The sequence below is a fragment of the Oncorhynchus keta genome, unplaced genomic scaffold, assembly GCF_023373465.1.
Source record: "Oncorhynchus keta strain PuntledgeMale-10-30-2019 unplaced genomic scaffold, Oket_V2 Un_contig_14350_pilon_pilon, whole genome shotgun sequence".
Lineage (NCBI taxonomy): Eukaryota > Metazoa > Chordata > Actinopteri > Salmoniformes > Salmonidae > Oncorhynchus > Oncorhynchus keta.
In genome coordinates, this window is record NW_026278690.1 from 94,556 (window position 1) to 108,263 (window position 13,708).

Here is a 13,708-nt window from a genome sequence, read left to right on the forward strand (position 1 = left end):
GATCCATATTGATCTGGTAATTCCTGTAAATAGCTCCACATTGATCTGGTACTTCCTGTATATAGCTCCACATTGATCTGGTACTTCCTGTATATAGATCCATATTGATCTGGTAATTCCTGTATATAGCTCCACATTGATCTGGTACTTCCTGTATATAGCTCCACATTGATCTGGTACTTCCTGTATATAGCTCCACATTGATCTGGTACTTCCTGTATATAGATCCATATTGATCTGGTACTTCCTGTATATAGCTCCACATTGATCTGGTACTTCCTGTATATACGTAGCTCCACATTGATCTGGTACTTCCTGTATATAGCTCCACATTGATCTGGTACTTCCTGTATATAGCTCCACATTGATCTGGTAATTCCTGTATATAGCTCCACATTGATCTGGTACTTCCTGTATATAGCTCCACATTGATCTGGTACTTCCTGTATGTAGATCCATATTGATCTGGTAATTCCTGTATATAGCTCCACATTGATCTGGTACTTCCTGTATATAGCTCCACATTGATCTGGTACTTCCTGTATATAGCTCCACATTGATCTGGTACTTCCTGTATATAGCTCCACATTGATCTGGTACTTCCTGTATATACGTAGCTCCACATTGATCTGGTACTTCCTGTATATAGCTCCACATTGATCTGGTACTTCCTGTATATAGATCCATATTGATCTGGTAATTCCTGTATATACGTAGCTCCACATTGATCTGGTACTTCCTGTATATAGCTCCACATTGATCTGGTACTTCCTGTATATAGCTCCACATTGATCTGGTACTTCCTGTATATAGATCCATATTGATCTGGTAATTCCTGTATATAGCTCCACATTGATCTGGTACTTCCTGTATATAGCTCCACATTGATCTGGTACTTCCTGTATATAGCTCCACATTGATCTGGTACTTCCTGTATATAGCTCCACATTGATCTGGTACTTCCTGTATATAGATCCATATTGATCTGGTACTTCCTGTATATAGCTCCACATTGATCTGGTAATTCCTGTATATACGTAGCTCCACATTGATCTGGTACTTCCTGTATATAGCTCCACATTGATCTGGTACTTCCTGTATATAGCTCCACATTGATCTGGTACTTCCTGTATATAGCTCCACATTGATCTGGTACTTCCTGTATATAGATCCATATTGATCTGGTACTTCCTGTATATAGCTCCACATTGATCTGGTAATTCCTGTATATACGTAGCTCCACATTGATCTGGTACTTCCTGTATATAGCTCCACATTGATCTGGTACTTCCTGTATATAGATCCATATTGATCTGGTACTTCCTGTATATAGCTCCACATTGATCTGGTAATTCCTGTATATACGTAGCTCCACATTGATCTGGTACTTCCTGTATATAGCTCCACATTGATCTGGTACTTCCTGTATATTGATCTGGTACTTCCTGTATATAGCTCCACATTGATCTGGTACTTCCTGTATATACGTAGCTCCACATTGATCTGGTACTTCCTGTATATAGCTCCACATTGATCTGGTACTTCCTGTATATAGCTCCACATTGATCTGGTACTTCCTGTATATTGATCTGGTACTTCCTGTATATAGCTCCACATTGATCTGGTACTTCCTGTATATTGATCTGGTACTTCCTGTATATAGCTCCACATTGATCTGGTACTTCCTGTATATTGATCTGGTACTTCCTGTATATAGCTCCACATTGATCTGGTACTTCCTGTATATTGATCTGGTACTTCCTGTATATAGCTCCATTTGTGTGTATTTTATTGACGTTACCATTTTCTTTTTGTTAAACTCTGCATCGTCGGGAGAGGCTCGTCAGTCAGCGTTTTCACTGTAAAATCTAATCTAGTTGTATCTGGCGCATGTGACAACTAAAATGTGTTTTGATTTGTCGTCAGCGGGATGCGATTGGTCTGGACGGGGAGGTGGTGAACCGTCGTAGAACCATCAGTGGTCCTGTTACTGAGCTGGTCGCTGCAGCTAGGAGGGACAGACCGACCCCCGTACCCCTGTGTACCGCACCCCAACCCTCCCCTCTCCCTTCTACACCCCGGCTGCCTTCCTCCCCTCGCTCCCCCTCCTCCCCTCGCTCCCCCTCGTCTCCTCACCCCTCGTATCCTCACACCCCTTCTTCCGGTAGTTCGGCCGAGAACCTTCCGTTTGCTGCTGAGAGGAAACAGACCGTGAAGAGGCAGAGAGGAGAGGGAGAGGAAGAAGGAGAAATGGAGGTGAGCGTTTACAATTTTATTAATTTGTATGAAAACACTGAGATATGGTGTCTGTACATGAAAAATGATAAATTATGTTATTTTGGGGGGCACGGTCAAAAAATCTTATATTGTTATTTATAAGCTGTGTCGTTATGTTTGTCTCTAGAGCGATGGAGACGGTCTCCATGGAGACGGCGTGTTCTCCCTTCCCCAGGATGAGCTGTCCCGGGTCGACGCCACGGCAACCCTGAAACGGCGTCCCCGCTGCAACAAGCCTCACCACAACGGGTCGCGTTTCACCCTGACAGAGTCTTCCACCGTCAAGCGCCGTCCCAAGAGCAGAGACAAGGAGCCGGAGGGCTTCTCAGAGAGCGGCATCGCAGACATCACCGGGACCTCCAAGACATGGGCCTCTAACACCGGGGCCTCTAACACCGGGGCCTCTAACACCGGGGCCTCTAACACCGGGGCCTCTAACACCGGGGCCTCTAACACCGGGGCCTCTAACACCGGGGCCTCTAACACCGGGGCCTCTAACACCGGGGCCTCTAACACCGGGGCCGTTCACACCGGGGCTGTTACCGGGCCGGAGCCGGGGCCAGCCGTACCGTACGAGAACGGCACCGCCACCGTTAAACGCCGGCCGGTGTATGAGACGGGAGAAGCGGAGCCTAGTCCGATCCAGGCGACGCCTCCTCTCAGGGACAGCTCAGACCTGGGAGGACAAGGGGTGGTGGCGGGGGGAGAAGGGGGAGGAGTGGTGACCCCTGTGAGGAAACCCAAACCCCCCGTCTCCCCAAAACCTGTCCTGGCTCAGATGAGGAGACACTCCTCCTCTAGAAAAGTCCCCCTGCCTGGACCTGGCACCCCGGCAGCCCAGGTATTGTCCTGCACTGGGATTTACTAGCATGTAATACTGATGCCCAGCTCTCAATGTAAAGTTCTCACCTATAGGTCTGTCGGCTAATCTCCCTCTCTCACACCTTCCTCTCTCTCGCTCCTTCCTCTCTCTTCCTCTCTCTCTCTCTCCTTCCTCTCTCTTCCACTCTTCCTCTCTCTCGCTCCTTCCTCTCTCTCTCACTCCTTCCTCTCTCTCTCACTCCTTCCTCTCTCTCTCTCTCTCTTCTCTCTCTCTCTCTCCTTCCTCTCTCTCTCTCTCTCCTTCCTCTCTCTCTCTTCCTCTCTCTCTCTCTCTCTCTCTCTCTCTTCCTCTCTCTCTCTCTCTCTCTCTCTTCCTCTCTCTCTCTCTCTCTCTCCCTCTCTCTCTCTCTCCTTCCTCTCTACCCAGTTGAATCAAAGAAGATTCCTCCCCCAGTCTCCCCCAAACCGGCTCCTCCCCCCACAGCCCCTAAACCAACCAAACACCTCCACTCTATAACCACACCCACCTCCCCCCCCTACTCCTCCTCCTCCCCCAACCCCAACGCTAAACCCCCCACCCCTCCCGCCCAGAGTCCCCACACCCCACTCACTCCCCAGAGTCCCCACACCCCCCTCACACCCACCCCTCCACCTATCAAACCCCCCCGCTCCTCCATCGGGGGCGTGTCCGTGGACATGGGAACAGTGGCGGCGGTCAGCGTGGTGATGTCAGAGGCGGAATCTGTGCATCAGAAGCTGGAGGAGACGAGCGCGTCATTGGCTGCTGCCTTAAAGGCTGTAGAGGACAAGATACGAGAGGAACAAGAGTGAGTTAGTACACACACACACACACATCAATATTGGATACACATTATCCCCAATGCTGATTAATATTGGAGACACATTATCCAAAATGCTAATCAATATTGGAGACACATTATCCATAAGGCAAATCAATATTGGAGACAAATTATCCCCAATGCTGATCAATATTGGAGACACATTATCCCCAATGCTGATCAATATTGGAGAATCATTATCCCCAATGCTGATGCTAGACCAGAATGCAGGGGGATCTAGTTTCAGACCAGTATGCAGGGGGATCTAGTTTCAGACTAGTATGTAGGGGATCTAGTTTCAGACTAGTAAGTAGGGGATCTAGTTTCAGGCCAGTATGTAGGGGGATCTAGTTTCAGACCAGTGTGTAGGGGATCTAGTTTCATGCCAGTGTGTAGGGGATCATGTTTCAGACCAGTGTGTAGGGGGATCTAGTTTCAGAAAAGTATGTTTGGGGATCGAGTTTCAGGCCAGTGTGTAGGGGTATCTAGTTTCAGACCAGTATGTATGGGGATCTAGTTTCAGACCAGTGTGTAGGGGATCTAGTTTCAGACCAGTATGTATGGGGATCTAGTTTCAGACCAGTATGCAAGGGATCTAGTTTCAGACCAGTATGTATGGGGATCTAGTGTCAGACCAGTATATAGCGGATCTAGTTTCAGACCAGTATGCAAGGGATCTAGTTTCAGACCAGTATGCAAGGGATTGAGTTTCAGACCAGTTTGTAGGGGATCTAGTTTCAGACCAATATGTAGGGGATCTAGTTTCAGACCAGTATGTAAGGGCTCTAGTTTCAGACTAGTATGTAGGGGGATCTAGTTTCAGACCAGGTTATAGGGGGATCTAGTTTCAGACCAGTATGTAGGGGGATCTAGTTTCACACCAGTATGTAGGAGGATCTAGTTTTAGACCAGTATGTAGGGGATCTAGTTTCAGACCAGTATGTAGGGGATCTAGTTTCAGACCAGTATGTAGGGATCTCGTTTCAGACCAGTATGTAGGGGATCTCGTTTCAGACTAGTATGTAGAGGATCTAGTTTCAAAGCAGTATGTAGGGGATCTAGTTTCAGACCAGTATGTAGGGGATCTAGTTTCAGACTAGTATGTAGGGGATCTAGTTTCAGACTAGTAAGTAGGGGATCTAGTTTCAGGCCAGTATGTAGGGGGATCTAGTTTCAGACCAGTGTGTAGGGGATCTAGTTTCATGCCAGTGTGTAGGGGATCATGTTTCAGACCAGTATGTAGGGGGATCTAGTTTCAGACCAGTGTGTAGGGGATCATGTTTCAGGCCAGTGTGTAGGGGATCATGTTTCAGGCCAGTATGTATGGGGATCTAGTGTCAGACCAGTGTGTAGGGATCATGTTTCAGGCCAGTGTGTAGGGGATCATGTTTCAGACCAGTGTGTATGGGTATCTAGTTTCACACCAGTATGCATGGGGATCTAGTGTCAGACCAGTATATAGCGGATCTAGTTTCAGACCAGTATGCAAGGGATCTAGTTTCAGACCAGTATGCAAGGGATTGAGTTTCAGACCAGTATGTAGGGGATCTAGTTTCAGACCAATATGTAGGGGATCTAGTTTCAGACCAGTATGTAAGGGCTCTAGTTTCAGACTAGTATGTAGGGGATCTAGTTTCAGACCAGGTTATAGGGGATCTAGTTTCAGACCAGTATGTAGGGGGATCTAGTTTCACACCAGTATGTAGGAGGATCTAGTTTTAGACCAGTATGTAGGGGATCTAGTTTCAGACCAGTATGTAGGGGATCTAGTTTCAGACCAGTATGTAGGGGATCTCGTTTCAGACCAGTATGTAGGGGATCTCGTTTCAGACTAGTATGTAGAGGATCTAGTTTCAAAGCAGTATGTAGGGGATCTAGTTTCAGACCAGTATGTAGGGGATCTAGTTAGTATGTAAAGGATCTAGTTTTACCAGTTTTTAGGGGATCTAGTTTCAGACCAGTATGTAGGGGGATCTAGTTTCAGACCAGTAGGGGATCTATTGTCAGACCAGTATGTAGGGGGATCTAGTTTCAGACCAGTATGTAGGGGATCTAGTTTCAGACCAGTATGTAAGGGATCTAGTTTAAGACTAGTATGTAGGGGATCTAGTTTCAGACTAGTATGTAGGGGATCCAGTTTCAGACCAGTATGTAGGGGATCTAGTTTCAGACTAGTATGTAGGGGATCTGGTTTCAGACCAGTATGTAGGGGGATCTAGTTCCAGATCAGTATCTAAGGGATCTAGTTTCAGACCAGTATGTAGGGGATCTCGTTTCAGACCAGTATGTAGGGGGATCTAGTTTCAAAGCAGTATGTAGGGGATCTAGTTTCAGACCAGTATGTAGGGGATCTAGTTTCAGACCAGTATGTAAGGGATCTAGATTCAGACCAGTTTGTAGGGGATCTAGTTTCAGGCCAGTATGTAGGGGGATCTAGTTTCAGACCAGTAGGGGATCTATTGTCAGACCAGTATCTAGGGGATCTAGTTTCAGACCAGTAGGGGATCTAGTTTCAGACCAGTATGTAGGGGGATCTAGTTTCAGACCAGTAGGGGATCTATTGTCAGACCAGTATCTAGGGGGATCTAGTTTCAGACCAGTAGGGGATCTATTGTCAGACCAGTATGTAGGGGGATCTAGTTTCAGACTAGTATGTAGGGGATCTAGTTCCACACCAGTAGGGGATCTATTTTCAGACCAGTAGGGGATCTATTGTCAGACCAGTATGTAGGGGGATCTAGTTTCAGACCAGTATGTAGGGGATCTAGTTTCAGACCAGTATGTAGGGGATCTAGTTTCAGACTAGTATGTAAGGGATCTGGGTTCAGACCCGTATGTAGGGGATCTAGTTCCAGACCAGTATGTAGGGGGATCTAGTTTCAGACCAGTATGTATGGGATCTAGTTTCAGACCAGTATGTAGGGGATCTCGTTTCAGACCAGTATGTAGGGGGATCTAGTTTCAAAGCAGTATGTAGGGGATATAGTTTCAGATCGGTATGTAGGGGATCTAGTTTCAGACCAGTATGTAAGGGATCTAGATTCAGACCAGTTTGTAGGGGATCTAGTTTCAGGCCAGTATGTAGGGGTCCTAGTCTCAGACCATTGTGTAGGGGATCTAGATTCAGACTAGTATGTAGGGGATCTAGTTTCAGACCAGTATGTAGGGGATCTAGTTTCAGACCAGTATGTAGGGAGATATAGTTTCAGACTAGTATGTAGGGGATCTAGTTTCAGACCAGTATGTAGGGGGATCTAGTTTCAGACCAGTAGGGATCTATTGTCAGACCAGTATCTAGGGGATCTAGTTTCAGACCAGTACGGGATCTATTGTCAGACCAGTATGTAGGGGGATCTAGTTTCAGACTAGTATGTAGGGGATCTAGTTCCACACCAGTAGGGGATCTATTTCCAGACCAGTATGGGATCTATTGTCAGACCAGTATGTAGGGGATCTAGTTTCAGACCAGTATGTAGGGGATCTAGTTTCAGACTAGTATGTAGGGGATCTAGTTCCACACCAGTAGGGGATCTATTTCCAGACCAGTATGGGATCTATTGTCAGACCAGTATGTAGGGGATCTAGTTTCAGACCAGTATGTAGGGGATCTAGTTTCAGACCAGTATGTAGGGGATCTAGTTTCAGACTAGTATGTAAGGGATCTGGGTTCAGACCCGTATGTAGGGGATCTAGTTCCAGACCAGTATGTAGGGGATCTAGTTCCAGATCAGTATCTAAGGGATCTAGTTTCAGACCAGTATGTAGGGGATCTCGTTTCAGACCAGTATGTAGGGGATCTAGTTTCAAAGCAGTATGTAGGGGATATAGTTTCAGATCGGTATGTAGGGGATCTAGTTTCAGACCAGTATGTAAGGGATCTAGATTCAGACCAGTTTGTAGGGGATCTAGTTTCAGGCCAGTATGTAGGGGGTCCTAGTCTCAGACCATTGTGTAGGGGATCTAGGTTCAGACTAGTATGTAGGGGATCTAGTTTCAGACCAGTATGTAGGGGGATCTAGTTTCAGACCAGTATGTAGGAGATATAGTTTCAGACCAGTATGTAGGGGATCTAGTTTCAGACCAGTATGTAGGGGGATCTAGTTTCAAAGCAGTATGTAGGGGATATAGTTTCAGACCGGTATGTAGGGGATCTAGTTTCAGACCAGTATGTAAGGGATCTAGATTCAGACCAGTTTGTAGGGGATCTAGTTTCAGACCAGTATGTAGGGGGATCTAGTTTCAGACCAGTAGGGGATCTATTGTCAGACCAGTATCTAGGGGGATCTAGTTTCAGACCAGTAGGGGATCTAGTTTCAGACCAGTATGTAGGGGATCTAGTTTCAGACCAGTAGGGGATCTATTGTCAGACCAGTATCTAGGGGATCTAGTTTCAGACCAGTAGGGGATCTATTGTCAGACCAGTATGTAGGGGGATCTAGTTTCAGACTAGTATGTAGGGGATCTAGTTCCACACCAGTAGGGGATCTATTTCCAGACCAGTATGGGATCTATTGTCAGACCAGTATGTAGGGGATCTAGTTTCAGACCAGTATGTAGGGGATCTAGTTTCAGACCAGTATGTAGGGGATCTAGTTTCAGACTAGTATGTAAGGGATCTGGGTTCAGACCCGTATGTAGGGGATCTAGTTCCAGACCAGTATGTAGGTGGATCTAGTTCCAGATCAGTATCTAAGGGATCTAGTTTCAGACCAGTATGTAGGGGATCTCGTTTCAGACCAGTATGTAGGGGGATCTAGTTTCAAAGCAGTATGTAGGGGATATAGTTTCAGATCGGTATGTAGGGATCTAGTTTCAGACCAGTATGTAAGGGATCTAGATTCAGACCAGTTTGTAGGGGATCTAGTTTCAGGCCAGTATGTAGGGGGTCCTAGTCTCAGACCATTGTGTAGGGGATCTAGATTCAGACTAGTATGTAGGGGATCTAGTTTCAGACCAGTATGTAGGGGGATCTAGTTTCAGACCAGTATGTAGGGAGATATAGTTTCAGACTAGTATGTAGGGGATCTAGTTTCAGACCAGTATGTAGGGGGATCTAGTTTCAGACCAGTAGGGGATCTATTGTCAGACCAGTATCTAGGGGGATCTAGTTTCAGACCAGTAGGGGATCTATTGTCAGACCAGTATGTAGGGGGATCTAGTTTCAGACTAGTATGTAGGGGATCTAGTTCCACACCAGTAGGGGATCTATTTTCAGACCAGTATGGGATCTATTGTCAGACCAGTATGTAGGGGGATCTAGTTTCAGACCAGTATGTAGGGGATCTAGTTTCAGACTAGTATGTAGGGATCTAGTTCCACACCAGTAGGGGATCTATTTCCAGACCAGTATGGGATCTATTGTCAGACCAGTATGTAGGGGATCTAGTTTCAGACCAGTATGTAGGGGATCTAGTTTCAGACCAGTATGTAGGGGATCTAGTTTCAGACTAGTATGTAAGGGATCTGGGTTCAGACCCGTATGTAGGGGATCTAGTTCCAGACCAGTATGTAGGGGGATCTAGTTCCAGATCAGTATCTAAGGGATCTAGTTTCAGACCAGTATGTAGGGGATCTCGTTTCAGACCAGTATGTAGGGGATCTAGTTTCAAAGCAGTATGTAGGGGATATAGTTTCAGATCGGTATGTAGGGGATCTAGTTTCAGACCAGTATGTAAGGGATCTAGATTCAGACCAGTTTGTAGGGGATCTAGTTTCAGGCCAGTATGTAGGGGTCCTAGTCTCAGACCATTGTGTAGGGATCTAGATTCAGACTAGTATGTAGGGGATCTAGTTTCAGACCAGTATGTAGGGGATCTAGTTTCAGACCAGTATGTAGGAGATATAGTTTCAGACCAGTATGTAGGGATCTAGTTTCAGACCAGTATGTAGGGGGATCTAGTTTCAGACCAGTAGGGGATCTATTGTCAGACCAGTATCTAGGGGATCTAGTTTCAGACCAGTAGGGGATCTATTGTCAGACCAGTATGTAGGGGATCTAGTTTCAGACTAGTATGTAGGGGATCTAGTTCCACACCAGTAGGGATCTATTTCCAGACCAGTATGGGATCTATTGTCAGACCAGTATGTAGGGGATCTAGTTTCAGACCAGTATGTAGGGGATCTAGTTTCAGACTAGTATGTAGGGGATCTAGTTCCACACCAGTAGGGGATCTATTTCCAGACCAGTATGGGATCTATTGTCAGACCAGTATGTAGGGGGATCTAGTTTCAGACCAGTATGTAGGGGATCTAGTTTCAGACCAGTATGTAGGGGATCTAGTTTCAGACCAGTATGTAGGGGATCTGGGTTCAGACCCGTATGTAGGGGATCTAGTTCCAGACCAGTATGTAGGGGGATCTAGTTTCAGACCAGTATGTAGGGGATCTAGTTTCAGACCAGTAGGGGATCTATTGTCAGACCAGTATCTAGGGGATCTAGTTTCAGACCAGTAGGGGATCTATTGTCAGACCAGTATGTAGGGGATCTAGTTTCAGACTAGTATGTAGGGGATCTAGTTCCACACCAGTAGGGGATCTATTTTCAGACCAGTATGTAGGGGATCTAGTTTCAGACCAGTATGTAGGGGGATCTAGTTTCAGACCAGTATGTAGCGGATCTAGTTTCAGGCCAGTATGTAGGGGTTCTAGTCTCAGACCATTGTGTAGGGATCTAGATTCAGACTACTATGTAGGGGATCTAGTTTCAGACCAATATGTAGGGGATCTAGTTTCAGACCAGTATGTAAGGGCTCTAGTTTCAGACTAGTATGTAGGGGGATCTAGTTTCAGACCAGGTTATAGGGGGATCTAGTTTCAGACCAGTATGTAGGGGGATCTAGTTTCACACCAGTATGTAGGAGGATCTAGTTTTAGACCAGTATGTAGGGGATCTAGTTTCAGACCAGTATGTAGGGGATCTAGTTTCAGACCAGTATGTAGGGGATCTCGTTTCAGACCAGTATGTAGGGGATCTCGTTTCAGACTAGTATGTAGAGGATCTAGTTTCAAAGCAGTATGTAGGGGATCTAGTTTCAGACCAGTATGTAGGGGATCTAGTTAGTATGTAAAGGATCTAGTTTTACCAGTTTTTAGGGGATCTAGTTTCAGACCAGTATGTAGGGGGATCTAGTTTCAGACCAGTAGGGGATCTATTGTCAGACCAGTATGTAGGGGGATCTAGTTTCAGACCAGTATGTAGGGGATCTAGTTTCAGACCAGTATGTAAGGGATCTAGTTTAAGACTAGTATGTAGGGGATCTAGTTTCAGACTAGTATGTAGGGGATCCAGTTTCAGACCAGTATGTAGGGGATCTAGTTTCAGACTAGTATGTAGGGGATCTGGTTTCAGACCAGTATGTAGGGGGAACTAGTTCCAGATCAGTATCTTAGGGATCTAGTTTCAGACCAGTATGTAGGGGATCTCGTTTCAGACCAGTATGTAGGGGGATCTAGTTTCAAAGCAGTATGTAGGGGATCTAGTTTCAGACCAGTATGTAGGGGATCTAGTTTCAGACCAGTATGTAAGGGATCTAGATTCAGACTAGTATGTAGGGGATCTAGTTTCAGACTAGTATGTAGGGGATCTAGTTTCAGACCAGTATGTAGGGGATCTAGTTTCAGACCAGTATGTAGGGGATCTCGTTTCAGACCAGTATGTAGGGGATCTCGTTTCAGACCAGTATGTAGGGGATCTTGTTTCAGACTAGTATGTAGGGGATCTAGTTTCAAAGCAGTATGTAGGGGATCTAGTTTCAGACCAGTATGTAGGGGATCTAGTTAGTATGTAAAGGATCTAGTTTGACCAGTTTTTAGGGGATCTAGTTTCAGACCAGTATGTAGGGGATCTAGTTTCAGACCAGTAGGGGATCTATTGTCAGACCAGTATCTAGGGGATCTAGTTTCAGACCAGTAGGGGATCTATTGTCAGACCAGTATGTAGGGGATCTAGTTTCAGACTAGTATGTAGGGGATCTAGTTCCACACCAGTAGGGGATCTATTTTCAGACCAGTATGTAGGGGATCTAGTTTCAGACCAGTATGTAGGGGATCTAGTTTCAGACCAGTATGTAGGGGATCTAGTTTCAGACTAGTATGTAAGGGATCTGGGTTCAGACCCGTATGTAGGGGATCTAGTTCCAGACCAGTATGTAGGGGATCTAGTTTCAGACCAGTATGTAGGGGGATCTAGTTTCAGACCAGTATGTAGCGGATCTAGTTTCAGGCCAGTATGTAGGGGTTCTAGTCTCAGACCATTGTGTAGGGGATCTAGATTCAGACTACTATGTAGGGGATCTAGTTTCAGACTAGTATGTAGGGGATCTAGTTTCAGACCAGTATGTGGGGATTTAGTTTCAGACCAGTATGTAGGGGATCTAGTTTCAGACCAGTATGTAGGGGATCTCGTTTCAGACCAGTATGTAGGGGATCTTGTTTCAGACTAGTATGTAGGGGATCTATTTTCAGACCAGGGATCTAGTTAGTATGTAAAGGATCTAGTTTTACCAGTTTTCGGGGATCTAGTTTCAGACCAGTATGTAGGGGGATCTAGTTTCAGACCAGTAGGGGATCTATTGTCAGACCAGTATCTAGGGGATATAGTTTCAGACCAGTAGGGGATCTATTGTCAGACCAGTATGTAGGGGATCTAGTTCCAGACCAGTATGTAGGGGGATCTAGTTTCAGACCAGTATGTAGGGGATCTAGATTCAGACCAGTATGTAGGGGATCTAGTTTCAGACCAGTATGTAGGGGGATCTAGTTTCAGACCAGTATGTAGGGGGATCTAGTTTCAGACCAGTATGTAGCGGATCTAGTTTCAGGCCAGTATGTAGGGGGTTCTAGTCTCAGACCATTGTGTAGGGGATCTAGATTCAGACTACTATGTAGGGGATCTAGTTTCAGACTAGTATGTAGGGGATCTAGTTTCAGACCAGTATGTAGGGGATTTAGTTTCAGACCAGTATGTAGGGGATCTAGTTTCAGACCAGTATGTAGGGGATCTCGTTTCAGACCAGTATGTAGGGGATCTTGTTTCAGACTAGTATGTAGGGGATCTAGTTTCAGACCAGTATGTAGGGGATCGAGTTAGTATGTAAAGGATCTAGTTTTACCAGTATTTCGGGGATCTAGTTTCAGACCAGTATGTAGGGGGATCTAGTTTCAGACCAGTAGGGGATCTATTGTCAGACCAGTATCTAGGGGGATACAGTTTCAGACCAGTAGGGGATCTATTGTCAGACCAGTATGTAGGGGGATCTAGTTTCAGACCAGTATGTAGGGAATCCTAGTCTCAGACCATTGTGTAGGGGATCTAGATTCAGACTAGTATGTAGGGGATCTAGTTTCAGACCAGTATGTAGGGGGATCTAGTTTCAGACCAGTAGGGAATCTATTGTCAGACCAGTATCTAGGGGGATCTAGTTTCAGACCAGTAGGGGATCTATTGTCAGACCAGTATGTAGGGGGATCTAGTTCCACACCAGTAGGGGATCTATTTTCAGACCAGTAGGGATCTATTGTCAGACCAGTATGTAGGGGATCTAGTTTCAGACCAGTATGTAGGGGATCTAGTTTCAGACTAGTATGTAAGGGATCTGGTTTCAGACCCGTATGTAGGGGATCTAGTTCCAGACCAGTATGTAGGGGGATCTAGTTTCAGACCAGTATGTATGGGATCTAGTTTCAGACCAGTATGTAGGGGATCTAGTTTCAGACCAGTATGTAGAGGGATCTAGTTTCAGACCATTAAGTAGGGGATCTAGTTCCAGACC

The 13,708-nt window shown here is 45.7% G+C and overlaps 2 protein-coding genes across 2 annotated transcripts in view; both read left to right on the top strand.

The window, feature by feature from the left end:
* Positions 1-3,145, top strand: part of LOC127918499 (caskin-1-like) — a 66,811-nt gene extending 63,666 nt beyond the window's left edge. The window contains exons 7-8 of the mRNA XM_052501829.1: positions 1,927-2,256; positions 2,405-3,145. Coding sequence (XP_052357789.1) covers positions 1,927-2,256; positions 2,405-3,145 — 1,071 coding nt within the window. The remainder of the gene's footprint in view (positions 1-1,926; positions 2,257-2,404) is intronic.
* Positions 3,146-3,157: 12 nt separating this feature from the next.
* The window catches only part of LOC127918500 (caskin-1-like), a 32,809-nt gene continuing 22,258 nt past the window's right edge, over positions 3,158-13,708 (top strand). The window contains exons 1-2 of the mRNA XM_052501831.1: positions 3,158-3,173; positions 3,527-3,926. Of these exons, the coding sequence (XP_052357791.1) occupies positions 3,158-3,173; positions 3,527-3,926 (416 nt within the window). The remainder of the gene's footprint in view (positions 3,174-3,526; positions 3,927-13,708) is intronic.